The sequence below is a fragment of the Triturus cristatus genome, chromosome 1_1 (assembly GCF_964204655.1).
Source record: "Triturus cristatus chromosome 1_1, aTriCri1.1, whole genome shotgun sequence".
Classification (NCBI taxonomy): Eukaryota; Metazoa; Chordata; class Amphibia; order Caudata; family Salamandridae; genus Triturus; species Triturus cristatus.
Window position 1 is genome coordinate 992,819,533 of NC_140579.1, and position 14,331 is coordinate 992,833,863.

The 14,331-nt window shown below is 45.7% G+C and overlaps 1 protein-coding gene across 3 annotated transcripts in view; it reads right to left on the reverse strand.

The window, feature by feature from the left end:
* The window catches only part of LOC146871423 (sodium channel protein type 4 subunit alpha-like), a 1,828,482-nt gene that overhangs the window by 1,275,908 nt on the left and 538,243 nt on the right, over positions 1–14,331 (reverse strand). For all 3 annotated transcript variants that reach the window (XM_085651070.1, XM_085651071.1, XM_085651069.1), the window contains one exon: positions 9,802–9,930. In XM_085651070.1, the coding sequence (XP_085507196.1) occupies positions 9,802–9,930 (129 nt within the window). Of the gene's footprint in view, positions 1–9,801; positions 9,931–14,331 lie in introns of those variants that run through there.

A 14,331-nucleotide genomic window follows, 5' to 3' on the forward strand; every position in this document is an offset into this window, starting at 1 on the left:
GGTGCTTTTGTTCTCCGCCCTGGACCCCTGCTCCATTGTGGCCTTTGCCGGCCCCCGGGAAGCTCCGCAGACCCGCTAGCGCAAATCCGAGCCCCGCGGTCCCGACCTCACCTAACATCACGGACTGTTGCCAGATGAGCCTGGGGAGGGACGGCCAGACACCTCCTGCACCCTGCGCCTGAAGGGCTGGGGCTGTAAGGTAAGCCCCGGTGAGGCGGGTCTCCTGCCCCGATCTGTGGACCGCGCTGTGGGAGGCTGCCGACCCCCTTCTTCTATTGCCTAGTCGGCTGCAAAGAGAACCCGAGGGAAGGGAGGCGACTGTTGGCTTTCCCGGTTGCGGCGCAGACCTGAGGGGAACTGACTCCTTGCTACGACCCCCCCCCCTGGCCATTGTACCGTCCGGCGGTAAAACATGGCGTTGTTTGCTTGCTCGCGGCTGGGGGGTGATACTCCGGTCTTGCCCGCTGCCCGCTTCGCCCTCCCTCCACCAGACACCAGCTCCACGGTGCCGTCCCGGATTGCTGCCGATGTGGGGGTGCAGCTTCCGCTGACATGCGGCTCCGTACTGGCCGTCCTGCGGGACTTTCGTTTACAAATGTTTGCTCGCTTTCAGGCGCTAAGTGAGCAGTTTGACTCCCTGTTGTCGGCTGCGGGCCGTGAGCGCTCCGTCTGTCATCAACACGGCGTGGGTCTGCCAGTGCTTTTGTCCTCTTGCGGGGACGCAACGGCTGTGTGTGATCGTGCTACACTGGTGCCTGCATCTGGCTTTCCCGGCACCCGGGATCAATTGCTCTCCAGCTTAACAGCGGATACTTTGTTTCCCCGTTCATTGCTGCCTGCTTCATTGTTGCCTGCCTCACCGCGTCTGCAAGAGTATCCAGCTGAGCAACACCTAACATCCTCGAGGAATCGCTCACGGTGGCCTACTGCTTCTTTTCTGTGGAACTCCTGTACTCTACATGCCATGTCTGGACTTTATGTGGTGCACAAAGGGACCTCTACAGATGGTCGGCGGCCATTTTGGGATTCTACTTCACCATCTTCTCCCAAACGGCCATATTGTCTTTGTCTGCACGGGATGCGGGGCCTTCATGTAGGGGCTGGCTTAATCTCAAGCCCGCGATCGGGCCAGGGCTAGACTGATTAATATCGCCATGGTTTCACGGAGGGGCTGGACTGGGACTGGAACTGTATGTGTACTTTGTGCGCATTCGTCGCGATTTGTCTTCCTTCATCTAAATTGTTGTGACAATTCATTTTCCCACGACCGCTTTTGGGGTAGTGGGTTCTCAGTGTGTGGAAGCCAAAGATGGCCGATGGTTTAGGGCGCTCTGATGATACGTAGGCTCCTCCCCACCTTCTTCTTTTTGGGAGTTTAGATTAGAATAGTCCTATTCTTTTCTCACCCCCTTTAACATAGGTGTATTGTTTTCTTATCTTTCTTTACTTTATTCTTACTCTCTTTCTTGTCTATATTTCGGGTTTATTGGGCGACAGGCACTATGCTGGGGGGGGGGGAAGGCCGTAGCCTCCGCATTGGTGTAGGGTGGGGGGGTAACTTACTGTTTCTAATTAGTACTATGGGCCTTTTTTCTCTTTATGTTTCTGCGCTATACTTGTTTCGATTCTGGGTCCGGGTGGGGGGTTGACTGAGTGGGGGCGGCACCGGAGGGGTGCGTAATTGCTCATGTGACTATCCTGTTATATAACTGCATTGCCTCACTGCCGGCGATTTTACTTCCATTGCTGTTTTAATGATGCTGCTGCTCTCCCGTGTGATGAAGATATCGTGCGGACTCGAATCTCCTTGGTTCTAATTCTTCACTGACTATTTCCCTGATAAACTTATTTTGAAAACTTTAAAATTAACCTTCACTTCTCCTTTCCCTGGGGTCAAGGATCTCTCCAGTGTATGTTTCATAAATCGTTGCTAACCTTGACCGTTGAAGCACAGGGGCCGTAATGTTTGTATCAATGCTTAACCGTATCGTGGCCGGCCTGAAGGTTGTAGGCCCGTATTTGTTCTTTTAATATGCACGAATAAAGGTTTTTAAAAAAAAAAAAAAAAAATGCGCCTGACCAGGCTATCGAAAGCGCATTCCCCAGCGATCCTCGATGGTGTAGCTTGCTGGTGTAAAACAGGCATTTTCTGTTGTCTGGAGTTGCAAAGAGGTCTATTGCAGGTCTGCCTCACCGATGAAAGATTTCCTGCAAGACAGCCTGGTTCAGCTCCCATTCGTGGCTGACTGACGACAGCCTGCTGAGCATGTCCGCCTTTTCATTTAGTATTCCTGGAAGATTGTCTGCCTTCAGAGATATCCTGTGAAGGATAGCCCACCTCCAAATCCTCTGGGCTTCCTGTGACAACGGAAGAGATCTGGTTCCCCCTTCTTTGTTTATGTAGTGCATGGCTGTGGTGTTGTCCGTGCAGACAAGAACCGTCGAACCTTGCAGCTATGGAAGAAAAGCCCGAAGAGTCAGACGAATCGCCCTGAGTTCCAGGAGATTGATATGAAGAAGGCGGTGCTGTGGTAACCAATGACCGCTTACATGTAAATCTTGTAACACCGCGCCCCAGCCTTCCATCGAGGCATCTGTAGTTACAACTTGAGGCGCTGGATCGAGTACGAAGGATAGACCTTGGGATATATTCTGTTCCTTCGTCCACCACAAGGCGGCCTTTTTCATAGCCGGAGTGATCATTACCTTGTCGTCGAAGGAACCGTCCACTTGTCGCCATTGTATGTCGAGCTGTTCCTGAAGTGAACGCATCCGTAACCTGCAGTGAGGTATCAAAGGAATGCAAGAGGAAATTGTTCCTAGCAGGGATTTGTAATGGCGAACTGAAAGACACCTTCTTCTCAACAACTGAGCCATGGACATCAGTTTCCCTTGCCGTTCGAAGGATGGAGAAGCCTTGTTGAGAGTTGTGTCTAAAATGGATCCTAGGAATCTTGCTTTCTTGGACAGACAGAGAGATGACTTTTCCCTGTTGAGGATCAGGCCCAGACTGCTGAACAGACGTGTACATGCATCGACTGTTTCCTCCGCGGTCTGCCTGGACGGGGCCTTCAGCAACCAATCGTCCAGGTAGGGAAAGACTTGAAAATGCTGCTTCCTGAGGAAAGCTGCCACTGGCGCTAACACCTTGGTAAAGATCCTTGGAGCAGACCGAAGTCCAAAGGGTAGAATCCTGAACTGAAAGTGGCTCTTGCCTACTGTAAACAGTAGAAACCTCCTGTGGGCTGGATGAATGGGTATGTGAAAATAGGCATCCTGGAGATCGAGAGTGGCCATAAAATCCCCCGGATTGAGTAGACGTAAAATGTCCTGGAGAGACACCATCCGAAAGGATTGCTTTACGAGATAGGTGTTTAGCTCCCTGAGATCTAAAATGGGGCGCCATTTTTCCGGTGTCTTCTTGATCAGAAAAAATCGGGAGTAAAAACCCTCTCCCTTCTGAGGAAAAAGGGACTGGCTCTACAGCTCCTTTGAGGAGCATCTGATGAACTCCGAGCTGCAGAAGACGCAGATGTTTCGAAGGCATGGCGGTAGGGGGCTTGTAAGGTGGAAGATGTACAAATTCCAGTGTATGGCCATATTGGATGATGTTGAGTACCCAAAGGTCTGATGTAATCCGTTGCCAATTGTAGAGGTATTGAGATACCCTGCCCCCCACAGATGTTGTCACGGAGGGGGGTACAGCAGGAAGAGCCAGCACTCCGCTATTCTCGCTTAGAGGTATCACGCCACTGGCGATTCTCTTTTCCTCTTGAGTTAGACCTAGAGAAAGAAGAGGTCTGGCCTTGTCTTTGATAGTAAGATGGGCGATAAGACTGAGGCGCTGAATTATAAGAAGGATACCGTTGCTGCTGGAAAGAACCTCTGTAGGTTGTAGTACTCCTTCCTCTGGCCCCGCGGAAAGGAACCTTTCGCTATTGTAGGGTTCCTAAGGATCTTGCTGTCTCCGCATCCTTTTTGATGTTTTGGAGGGCATCATAAATATGCTTACCGAATAATGCCTCCCCATCAAACGGAAGCTCCAGGATTTTGTTCTGGACCTCCGGCCGGAACCATGTCGCCCTCAGCCAGCCTTGGCGACGAAGAACAGCTGCGCCTGCAAGCGAACGGAAAGCCGTTATGGCAATGTCCATTGCGCAGTCAATAATCTCAGCAGATGTGATCTCTCCCTCTTGCAAGATCTTCTTTGCTTCCACCTTGTTTTCCTGAGGCAGCTGGTCTAGATATGGTGAGAGATCACACCACATCTGACAATCGGATCCTGCAAGTATAGCCAGCGCATTCGCCACTCTAATCAGAAGACTTGCCATCGAGGAAAATCTTTTCCCAGCATTATCTAGGCGTCTGCCTTCCTTATCCGGAGGAGTAGTAAGAGGCGCTGAAGGATTACGTGATTTCTTCTGAGCCGCCTGAGATATCACCGAATGATAGTAGTCGGGTTCTTCATTGCCTTAAGACCTTCCTCCCAGACATGGCTGACAATAGGAATGGAACGGACAGTCTTCCTATAAGATTCTTTAAAATCATAAAGAAAGCATTCAGTTGGAACAGAGGGCATGGGAAGTTTAAATCTGCCTGAAGCTCTCTCCATCAATTTATGAAACCCCCCAATGTCTGCCGGGGGAGAATCAGCTGTATCCGGTGTTGGAGAAGCTGAGTCCGGTATAACAATCATCCCACTCAGTAGCCCGGTCCAGCCTGATGATATCGCCCTGATCCTCATCCGAGGAATCAATCTGTAACTCTGGAACCACCGGATGTGAGACTGGACTGGTAAATTGTGGTTGTGAAATCATCTGGGACGATGATCTTGGCGAAGACACAGAACGAGCTGGTGGAGCAGAAACATTCTGCGTCAAAGGAAGTGAAGGAGGAGGTGGCTGGGAGAATCTCCTCCTATAGTCCTGTAACAGGTCTTGAAGATCCGTCAAGAGGGAAGAAGGTACAGAAACCATCTCCTGTCTAGTGTCTTCCTGATGTTGAAAAGTGTGCTGATAAGAGTGCCCATGAAGGTATTCAACCTCAGAATCAGTGTCCAGGCACTTGACCAGAAGCTGTGAAGGGCTATTAGCATATTCAAAAGAATCATCCTCACCCTCAGAATCGTCTTCTTCCTCCAGCAACAGAGCGGGAGGCAGAAGGGTAACCCTTCTTGGAGAAGTCATGTCCGGCATGATTTTCCTCAAAGAAATGGCAATCTTCTCCGTCGACGAAGACGTCGTCGGCGGTACCATCGACGGTGGAGAAGCAAAAGAAATCGTCGTCGTAGACGGGAGGTCCACCGACGACGAGCATATCGTTGACAATGAAATAGGCGTCGTCGACACTGTCGTCGACGAGACCGTCGACACTCCCGCTGTCGTCGTCACCTTCGTCATCGTCAAAGCTCTCGTCGACGTCATTGACGTTGAAGTCATCGTCGTCGACACCCTCGTCGACGTTGAAGGAATGGTCATCGTCGTCGACGAGCTCGTCAACACCCGTGTCGACGGATGGAGATTTGAAGGCACCGTCGACGAGCCCGTCGACGGTGGAACTGTTTTGACTTGTACCTTTGAAATCTTCGTCGACTGAGTCTTTTTCAGCGTCGTCGACGATTGACCAGCCTTGTCAGACTTCTCAGATGACAGAGAAGAAGGCTTTTTAAAATGTTTATCAGTCTGTGTCACCGCTCCTGCAGAAGGTAGTCCTTTCTTCTCCTTTGCACCATGGTGAGGAAATTCGCTAGGACTCCGGCTCTCAGACTCACGGGGTGGTCTTTTCTGAGGCCTTTGCGTGATGTCTGTAGATGGAGAAGGGGAAGCCCTACCCCTCTTCAATGACCTTCTGGATGAAGTGGCAGTTGAAGAATCATCGCTATCGCTTGATAGTGTTTCCTTCCCTGACTTCAGCTTGTGGAGCCAGGTGAGAAGGCGACCCTCATGGTCTCGGAGAGTCTCTGTAGAAAAGGTGCGGCAGATCTTGCAGTCTTGAGCCTTGTGGTCCGGATACAGGTAGTTGATGCAGTCTTTATGCCTATCCTCCACATACAACCTTTTCTTGCCACAGGTGGAACAAGCCTTGAAAAGAGCTTTCTTCTCCTTGTCAGACATTTCAACAGAAAAATCCAACAATTCTGAAGAAAAAACTGCTGAAAAAACTATAGAATATATTTGAAATGAGCAGAGCTCAAAGTAGACTCCCTAAGCACAACGTGCGGTAGAAAATCTGAGGTTCTCTCAGGAGGGTTCTGTGGGGTGAGGCTATTCTGATTGGTTGTTGCTTTATTTTGGTCTCTTTTACAAAAAGAGGTGGATATGCTACAAAATGTGATGAGGCCTAGGCCTTTCCTTCTTTTTTGTACCTACTGCGATGTTATATTTGTATTTACCGAGACTCCCATTCCAACGACGGGGAATGATACAAGCTATGGGAATCTATGAAAGTTCCAATACTGGAGTAACCTGCCTTAGTATGGTCATCTACACTAAAATATAGGAGGGCCCAGGAAAAGCAAAGAAAGTATGGGACAAAAGCAGATGGCAGGACCTCAGGCCGGCTTGTGCTAGTAATTGCCCTAAGCAGTTCTGGAATATAGTAAACTGGGGCAGGGAAGGCCAGCCATCACCACCACAAAATTACGTAGCCCAGGATCAAAGGGTCAACCATTTTAAACCCCAATATGTTAGCTGTAAATCTGAGGGTATTCAGATTGTGTTCAAATATTCATTTTATCAAGACATACCCTTTGAAGGGTCTGATGTTACTACTGCACCAGGAGCAGTAACGGGTGGGAGAGCCCCTGGCCTTGATTGTATCCCGACTGATATATTCCTTCATGATCAGTTAAGATGGTCCCGGTATATTGTCCTGCTAGCAAATGCAATTGCCAGAGGCGTGCCTGTGCCTGACTCCTGGAAAGGAGCGGAGATTATCCCCGATTTAAAAAAAAGGGGATAAATCCTACCCAGGTAATTACAGCCCATTAGCCTTATAGACTCAGTGCAAAAAATAATGAGGCGTCTAGTCTTAAATAAGGTCCAAGACTGGATCGATATGTTGTGTATTTTATCCCCACTACAGGCTGGGTTTCAGTCACACATCAGCACTATTGATCAAGTGTTTAGGTTTATATGAGTGTACTGGAGGACGGTGGTCCTAGGCAAGGGCAGCTTGTACGCTGCCTTTGTCGGTCTTAAGTCAGCCTTCGATCTTGTGTCCCGCTGCAAATTATGGCCAGTACTTCAGGAGTTGGGGATGCCTCCTGAACTGCTGTCCCTCATTGCCAGACTTCATGAGGGCAATTGTGCCCAAATTTGGTGGGGTACTCAGGGTAATGCCACCAACCCCTTTCCCATCGAGAGAGGTGTGCGCCAAGGCTGTGTCATGGCTCCCACACTGTTCTCTCTGTTTATTAACGGGATTGCAAAGTTTTTAGAGGCCATTCCCACAGATGCCCCGACCCTAGCTGGTGTAAAAATCCCTATTTTAATGTTCGCTGATGACACGTTAATCATATTGAAAACACTTATCGGTCTTCAGCGAGTATTGAAGCTTTTTGAGGAGTTTTGTCTCCTTCGGGGGTTGGAAATTAACGTGTCTAAAACAAAACTCAAGTCGTTTAACCCACACAAGGGATTTAGAGGGGGCATACTCCTGAACGATGGTCCCCTGAAACAAGTCAGCGCCTTCATGTATCTGGGGGTCATGTTACAGAATGACTTGAGGTGGGATCGACAGTTAGACATGGCCACCTTAAAGCACCCCCAGCTATCAGGAGTTTTACAGTCTGAATACAATACTTCATTGACAAAACCAATTAGCCCGGTGCTGGAGTTATATAATATGAAGGTGGTCAGCTCTACCTTGTATGGAGCGGAACTGTGGGGGATTGAGAAGATGAAGTAGCCGAAAACAGGTTTTTATGCAAGGTCACGGCTCTCCCACAAAGCACTCCAACATGCCCATTGCTTTATGATTTAGGTAGGAAAGCGCTAGCTGACGTAGCGAGACTGCGCCCTATATTGTATCAGCGCAGGATTTGGTGCACCCCAGAACTGGCCACCTACGTCGAGGCCTAAAAGATGTAATGAGTGCCGACTGCTCTAATAAAATCAACTGGAGGTCAGAGCATCCTTAGTAAACATGGGCATGGTAACACTCTGGGAAAATCCCTCATGTGCTTCTTTTCCCTCCAAGGAGATCCTAAAAGAGAAATATTGGGATCTGGTGTCCCACAATATCTACAGGAATGGTGACACGTCTTCACTTATGGGCAGATTCATAGAATCCAAACCATCCCCGCGCTTGGAGCAGTATTGGGACACAATAACTAAACAACACGATCGGAAATTATATTTCCAATTCAGGGTGGGTTCTTTACCAGTCAAATCTTACACAGCAAGATGGGTTGCAGAGGGAGATAGCACACGTCCCATTTGTAAGGCGCGGCTGGAGTCATTGGCCGATTTGTTGTTTGTCTGCTCAGCATACGACGCTCCACGTCGTTTATGGCTGACGCCAATCTGCAGGACATTGGGCACCAGAAGGAGTGTAGACACTCAAAGAATATTGCGTACGAATACCTCAGTTCCAATTGCCATCGTGGTAGTGAAATTTTTGGGGTAGCCTGCTATTAGATCGAAGGCACTTTATGCACTTAAAGATCTTATTAGCTTATTAACACAAATTGGCACACATGTAATATATGTATACGTTTTTATTGTTAACGATAGTATTGCGTACCTTAGTTCCAATTTATATAATTAATTTTAATACGTTTTATGTTTAGGAATTTTATAGTTGTTCTAACTTGTCCTACTTTTTTATATCAATCCGGCTCATGACTCGAAGTAACAATTATGGTTTTAAGATTGTATATTTAGATTGTGTTTTACGGAGTGTGTATTGTATGTGTTGTGCTTTTATGACTTGTTGTCGAATAAAACTTGCTGGATTGGATATAACACTAATGATAATGGGCAAGGAATAGCAATATCGTGGTGTACTGTTTTTAGGCTTACTAGTGCTTGGTACACTTATGTACAGTAAGCCAATATGCATATAATACAAAGTCCAATGTACTTAAGATGAGGACTCCTCAACAATGTGTAAAGCAGTCACATACAGCTCTTTTTCCTTTACAATTTAATGACGTCATAAAATTGGTGAAGTTTCTATATGCAATTTCAGGAGAAATACATTTCCAAAAATAGATTTGTGGCAGATAATTCTTACTGATTTACTTTTGATTTGGGTGCAACTTGAATGTTGGCATCATCATATTTTCACTTAAATCTTCCAAATAATTTTATCATCTATTTTGCCTAAACAAATCTGGAAATCGAGGCTTTAAAGGAGCATTTTTCCATCAAGTAAGGCACATTTTACTAGAGGAATTTTCGCAAATTTCACCCAATTCCTTGAACTCCACATTTTCTTACATTCCTTAACTCAAGATTTCTCTCTTGTTGAATAAGTCTTCGAGGACCACACTCCAATGCCTCATTTGATACTGTTTGTGTTCGGCCGGTAAATCTACCCTAGTCAAGAGCCACCTTCTTTATGGTTCAAGGCAATCAAAGAGGATGATGCTAACATGCTCACACCAACCAAACGTCTACGGAAATGTATCAAAGGCCCAAATCAATATTTATAAGATAAGCAATAAAGATTTCTCACATGAAGGGAGGAACTTTATTAATTATTTAAACTTCGAAACAAATTTTCACACATATCACGGTTACACTTATGTTTTGCATGCTCGATCCCGATAACAAAACATGTCTGTTTTTTACTTACGCCATAACAATGACACTAAAATCGAGCCAGTTCCATGGGTCTCGTAGGAATGTAAAGCTATCAACGCAAAATCCTCTAGCCAAAATCTTTATCAGAGACTCAAAGGTGTAGATTCCGGTAAACGTGTACCTGAAACAAGAGCAGAGAATTAAACTAAGAAAAGGCGTGTCTTTGAGAAAATACATGCTCTTTGGTTCTGAAAAACACGTAAAAGTTTATAATTAAAATATAACAAAATGAAGTAGTAGCAAGTTTATTATACATTTAAGATCCATTTTAGAGTTTGGCGTAGAGTGCACTCCATCACAAACATAAAACTGTACTTAGTCGGCCAAACCCTCGGTCTGTTCACCTCAGTTAGATGTGGGCAAACCATAAGTTTTCCTTTGTCTGGCCCCTCTTTGCTCCATCGGCAGAAAACTTTCTCTGACGGACCGATAGAATAGGGACTGTCAGAGGATGTACAATACACTGGCCGCCTTATTTAAGGTGTATGGTGTAATGTCTGTTTCCTGTCCGTCATTGCCAGGAAAAAGTTAGCAGTGAGGGGCAGAATTAAATATAAAGACCCCCACGCCCCAGGAGAAAGCTACTAGAGATTAGTGCCCATTACTTTTTCTGTTTTTAAGGAACAAACTCCCCTAGGTGCCTTGTTTGTAATCTGAGAGACAGCACTCTCTCTGTCAGATGGCATAGAACCTTACGTCCCCCACCCTGACAGACTACTGTCCATCACTTTTAGAGATGACAGTGGTCCAAGCAGTTCTCTCTGTGCATGGAAAGGAACTACTGTCCCGGAGGATCCGGATCCTTTCAATGTACAAAAGGTTTGGTGGACATCTGCCGTCGGTTTAAATGGCCATTCAACAATTTTTTTCAACGTTTTTTGTTTTTCTGAAACAAATTCCTAAAGGGGTTGCTTGTTTCAGTAAAACAGACAACTATGTTTATAATTTTGCCTGGTTGCTATATCTACATTATAAACCCTGATCACTCAAACAGGGAAAGCATGGACTAAGCTGAGCATTCTTATTTTTTTAATTAGATTGATCTGTCAATAACAAATGAGTCCTATCCTGTGAGGAAGTAAGGTCTTGATGCAGACTTGTGTCTGAGACCCTTCACTACAGTACTTTCAAATGTGGAGAAAAGAAACAGCTGTAGTAGCTTGGCCTAAGTAGCAATGTAAGCCATACAGAAATATGTGAAGTCGTAGTATGTAACATACTAATCAAACTACAATACAGTAAATGAGTAGTCCCAGTATTGTTTTCCCCTTGAATGGCCAACAATGTAAAATCCCTGAACAGTTTAGCCATACTTTTGGGCAGATTTACAAGCCCCTTGCGCCGTCGGTTCGTCACTTTGTCTCATATTAAAAGTAACGCACCGGTGGTGCAAGGGACTTGTAAATAAGCTCCCTAGTTTTGGAATGGCATTGTCTTTTAATTTTGCAGCCATCATTTTTCCTCCTGACTATTCTTTGACACATTTAAAACGGAAGCACCATCACCTGTGTTTAGGTTTAAGAAAGCAAGTCTTGGGAGCACCAAATGAAGAAAAACAGAAAAGCACATATCTAACTGTCATTTGTGTGCCAACTAATCTTACTGCGTTTGATCACTGGGCACGGAGACTTTATATATTGCACAAACAATCTATAAATAAGTAAAAATTGGCAAAACCATAAGGTTTGACATTGACTGTAGCTTGTCTTGTTTCGAAAAATCTGTTCGTAAATCTTTCTTTCAAAATCCAGTTCTTAATGGCCGCCTGTGGAGTATGTGCATGCATATGTTAGCGCATGCACAGAGTTCCATTTTAAATGATTTTTGTAATAACATTTTGCAAAAACCTTCGAAAGGCAGTCGTCTATAGGTGTGCATTGGAAGCTATTTTTTATGGCTATAAAGCCCATTCAACGATTTACGCCTGTTTGTGTACAGGCACATACAATGCTGGCCATCTTGAGTAGTCTAAAGGCTCATTTTGAGATGGTGACCACTCGAAACGCATGCATGGGCGCAGCAGCAAGAACCAGATGACAGTGTCTGAAGATCATTAAAAAAGGATACCAAGTTAAAAAATAAATAAATTTGGTTTGAAAAGGACACACTGGCTCACAAGTCGCTAACACTGGAGGGGACTATTTTCAGTGTGGATCGCAAACTTTAATTGCACTGCTTATGACTTCACATATTACTTCACTCATGACATTGTCAGTGACATCACTGGTGACATCTCAAATGACATCACTGAAGACATCATCAAGTGAGTGTAAGTGTTTAAGAGTTTATGATTGTTAAAGATATATACTAACCTACTATAAAAGTTGAATTATTATACTAGGTGCACTACTAGTAAGTGATACTACTTCTAAATTATATTATGTGAGCAGCTGTGTGACTATGTATTCATTTGTGTATGGGTGTGTGAGTGGCTGTATGGGTGTACAGCTGGATGTGTGAGTAGCTGTGTGGGTGAGTGAGCTGCTGCGTGAGTGGCTGTATTTGTGAGTGAGTGGGTCTGTCAGTTGCTGTATGGGTGACTGAGTGGCTCTAAGGGTGGGTAAGTGGGTGTGTAGTGACTATATGGATGATTGAATGTGTGTCTGAATGGCTGTATAACGGTGTGACTTGGTGTGTTAAGTGGTTGCATGGGTGAGTGAGTGGCTGTTTGAGTGGGTGTTTGGTTAAGTGAGTTAGTGCGTGAATTGCTGTATTGGAGAGTAAGTGTGTGCGAATGGCTGTATAGGTGAGTGAGCAGAGGTGTGAGTGACTTTTATGGATGTGTGAATGGGTATGTGAGTGTGTGAGTGCTTGTATTAGTGAGTGGGTGGCTGTATTGAGAGGGTGTATGGGTGTGTGAGTTATGGTGTAGGTAAATAAGTAGGTGTGTGTGTAGCTGTATAGGTGACTCTGTGGCTATATGACTGGCTGTACAGGTGAGTTACTGGATGTATGAGTGGCTATATGGGTGAATGAACAGTTTTGTGAGTGGCTGTATGAGTGACTGAGTGGGTGTGTGAGGCTCTATGAAGGAGGGTGTAGGTGTGAGAGTACTGGATTGGGTCTGTGAATGGGTACGTTAGTGGTTGTTTGGGTATGTGAGTGGGTGTACAAGATGTTGTATACGAGTCGCTTTATTGGTTTAGTAAATGGCTGTGTCAGTAGCTATATGGGAAAGTGTGTGACTGACTGTATTGGGTGAGTAAGTGAGTGGTTGTATAGATGAGTGAGTGGGTGTATGAGTAGTTGTACGCATAAGTGAGTGGCTGTCTCAGTAACTCAATGGCAGAATTTGTGGATGAGTAAATAGGTGTATAGGTGAGTGAGTGGCTGTGTCATGGACTGTATGGGTGAGTGGGTGTGGGTGTGGCTGTTCATGTATGTGAGTTTCTCTGTCAGTGACTGTATGAGTGAGAAAGTTGGTGTGCAACAGTCTGTATTTGTGAGTGAATGTGTCTGAGTGACTATATGGGTGCATAAGTGAGTGTGTGTCTGATTGTGAGTGGCTGCATGGGTGAGTAAGTGGGTGTACCAGTAACTGCATCTGTCAGTGAGAAACTGTCTCAGTGAGTGTTTATGGCTGACTTAGCGAGGGTCTCATTGCCTGTGTGGGTGAGTTAGTGTCTTAGTCACTGATTATTTAGCTCAGCTCAATGACTGTCTTAGAGAGTGTTCAGAGTAGTGAGTGGGTGTGTTAGTGACTGCCTGGATGTGTGAGTGGGTGTGTTAGTAGCGGTATGGGTGAGTGAATAGGTGTATCAGTAAGTATATGCGTGAGTGAATGGGTGTGTGAGTGATTGTATGGTTCTGGGAGTGGTTGTATGTGTGGGTGTTTCAAGGATAGTTTGAGTGTGTCAGTGGGTGTTTAAGTGCTTGTCTGGAAGATGTCATAAGTGATGTCACTGACCATGTCATGTGTGATGGAATATGTCAGGTCATAAGCAGTGCATTGCAGAGCACAAGTTATAGTTACCTCAGTTGGGCACAGAGCCATATATATGTAGGGGGTCCCCGGTGCCTGAAGGTCAAACCTTTGCATGGGGTTGGCCGCCGGCAGGTCGGTTGGCCAATTCACTGCTGCACACAGTCGAAGGCCGTGCACAGAATGGGGTTGGCTGCCTGTGCAGGAGTTAGACACTGGGTCTGGCCAAGCACCGATTATAACTAAGGCTTCCGGTTTTCAGTTTTTATTGATTTGTACAGATAAACAAAGACAGAACATGTTTCCTGTCGGTATTTATTTTTAAAAGTGGAAAAATACTGAAAATGGTGCCTCTTGTGAGAAACTTGCCATGCTGTCTTTCATGAATTCTAGGCAACAGCTGAGCACGCAGACAGCGTGGAGGGTTAAAATACAGGATGAGATTTCCTTACATACGGGCATATGTTAACATATATTTGTAGTATGATGCTAATATGTACCTGTGAGTGTAGTCTTTTGTTATGCGTGGCTGCTTAGTTTGCTTAAACGTGACAGGCATCCATGTTTGAGTGCAAGTCGAAGAGTTATATAAACAAGGGA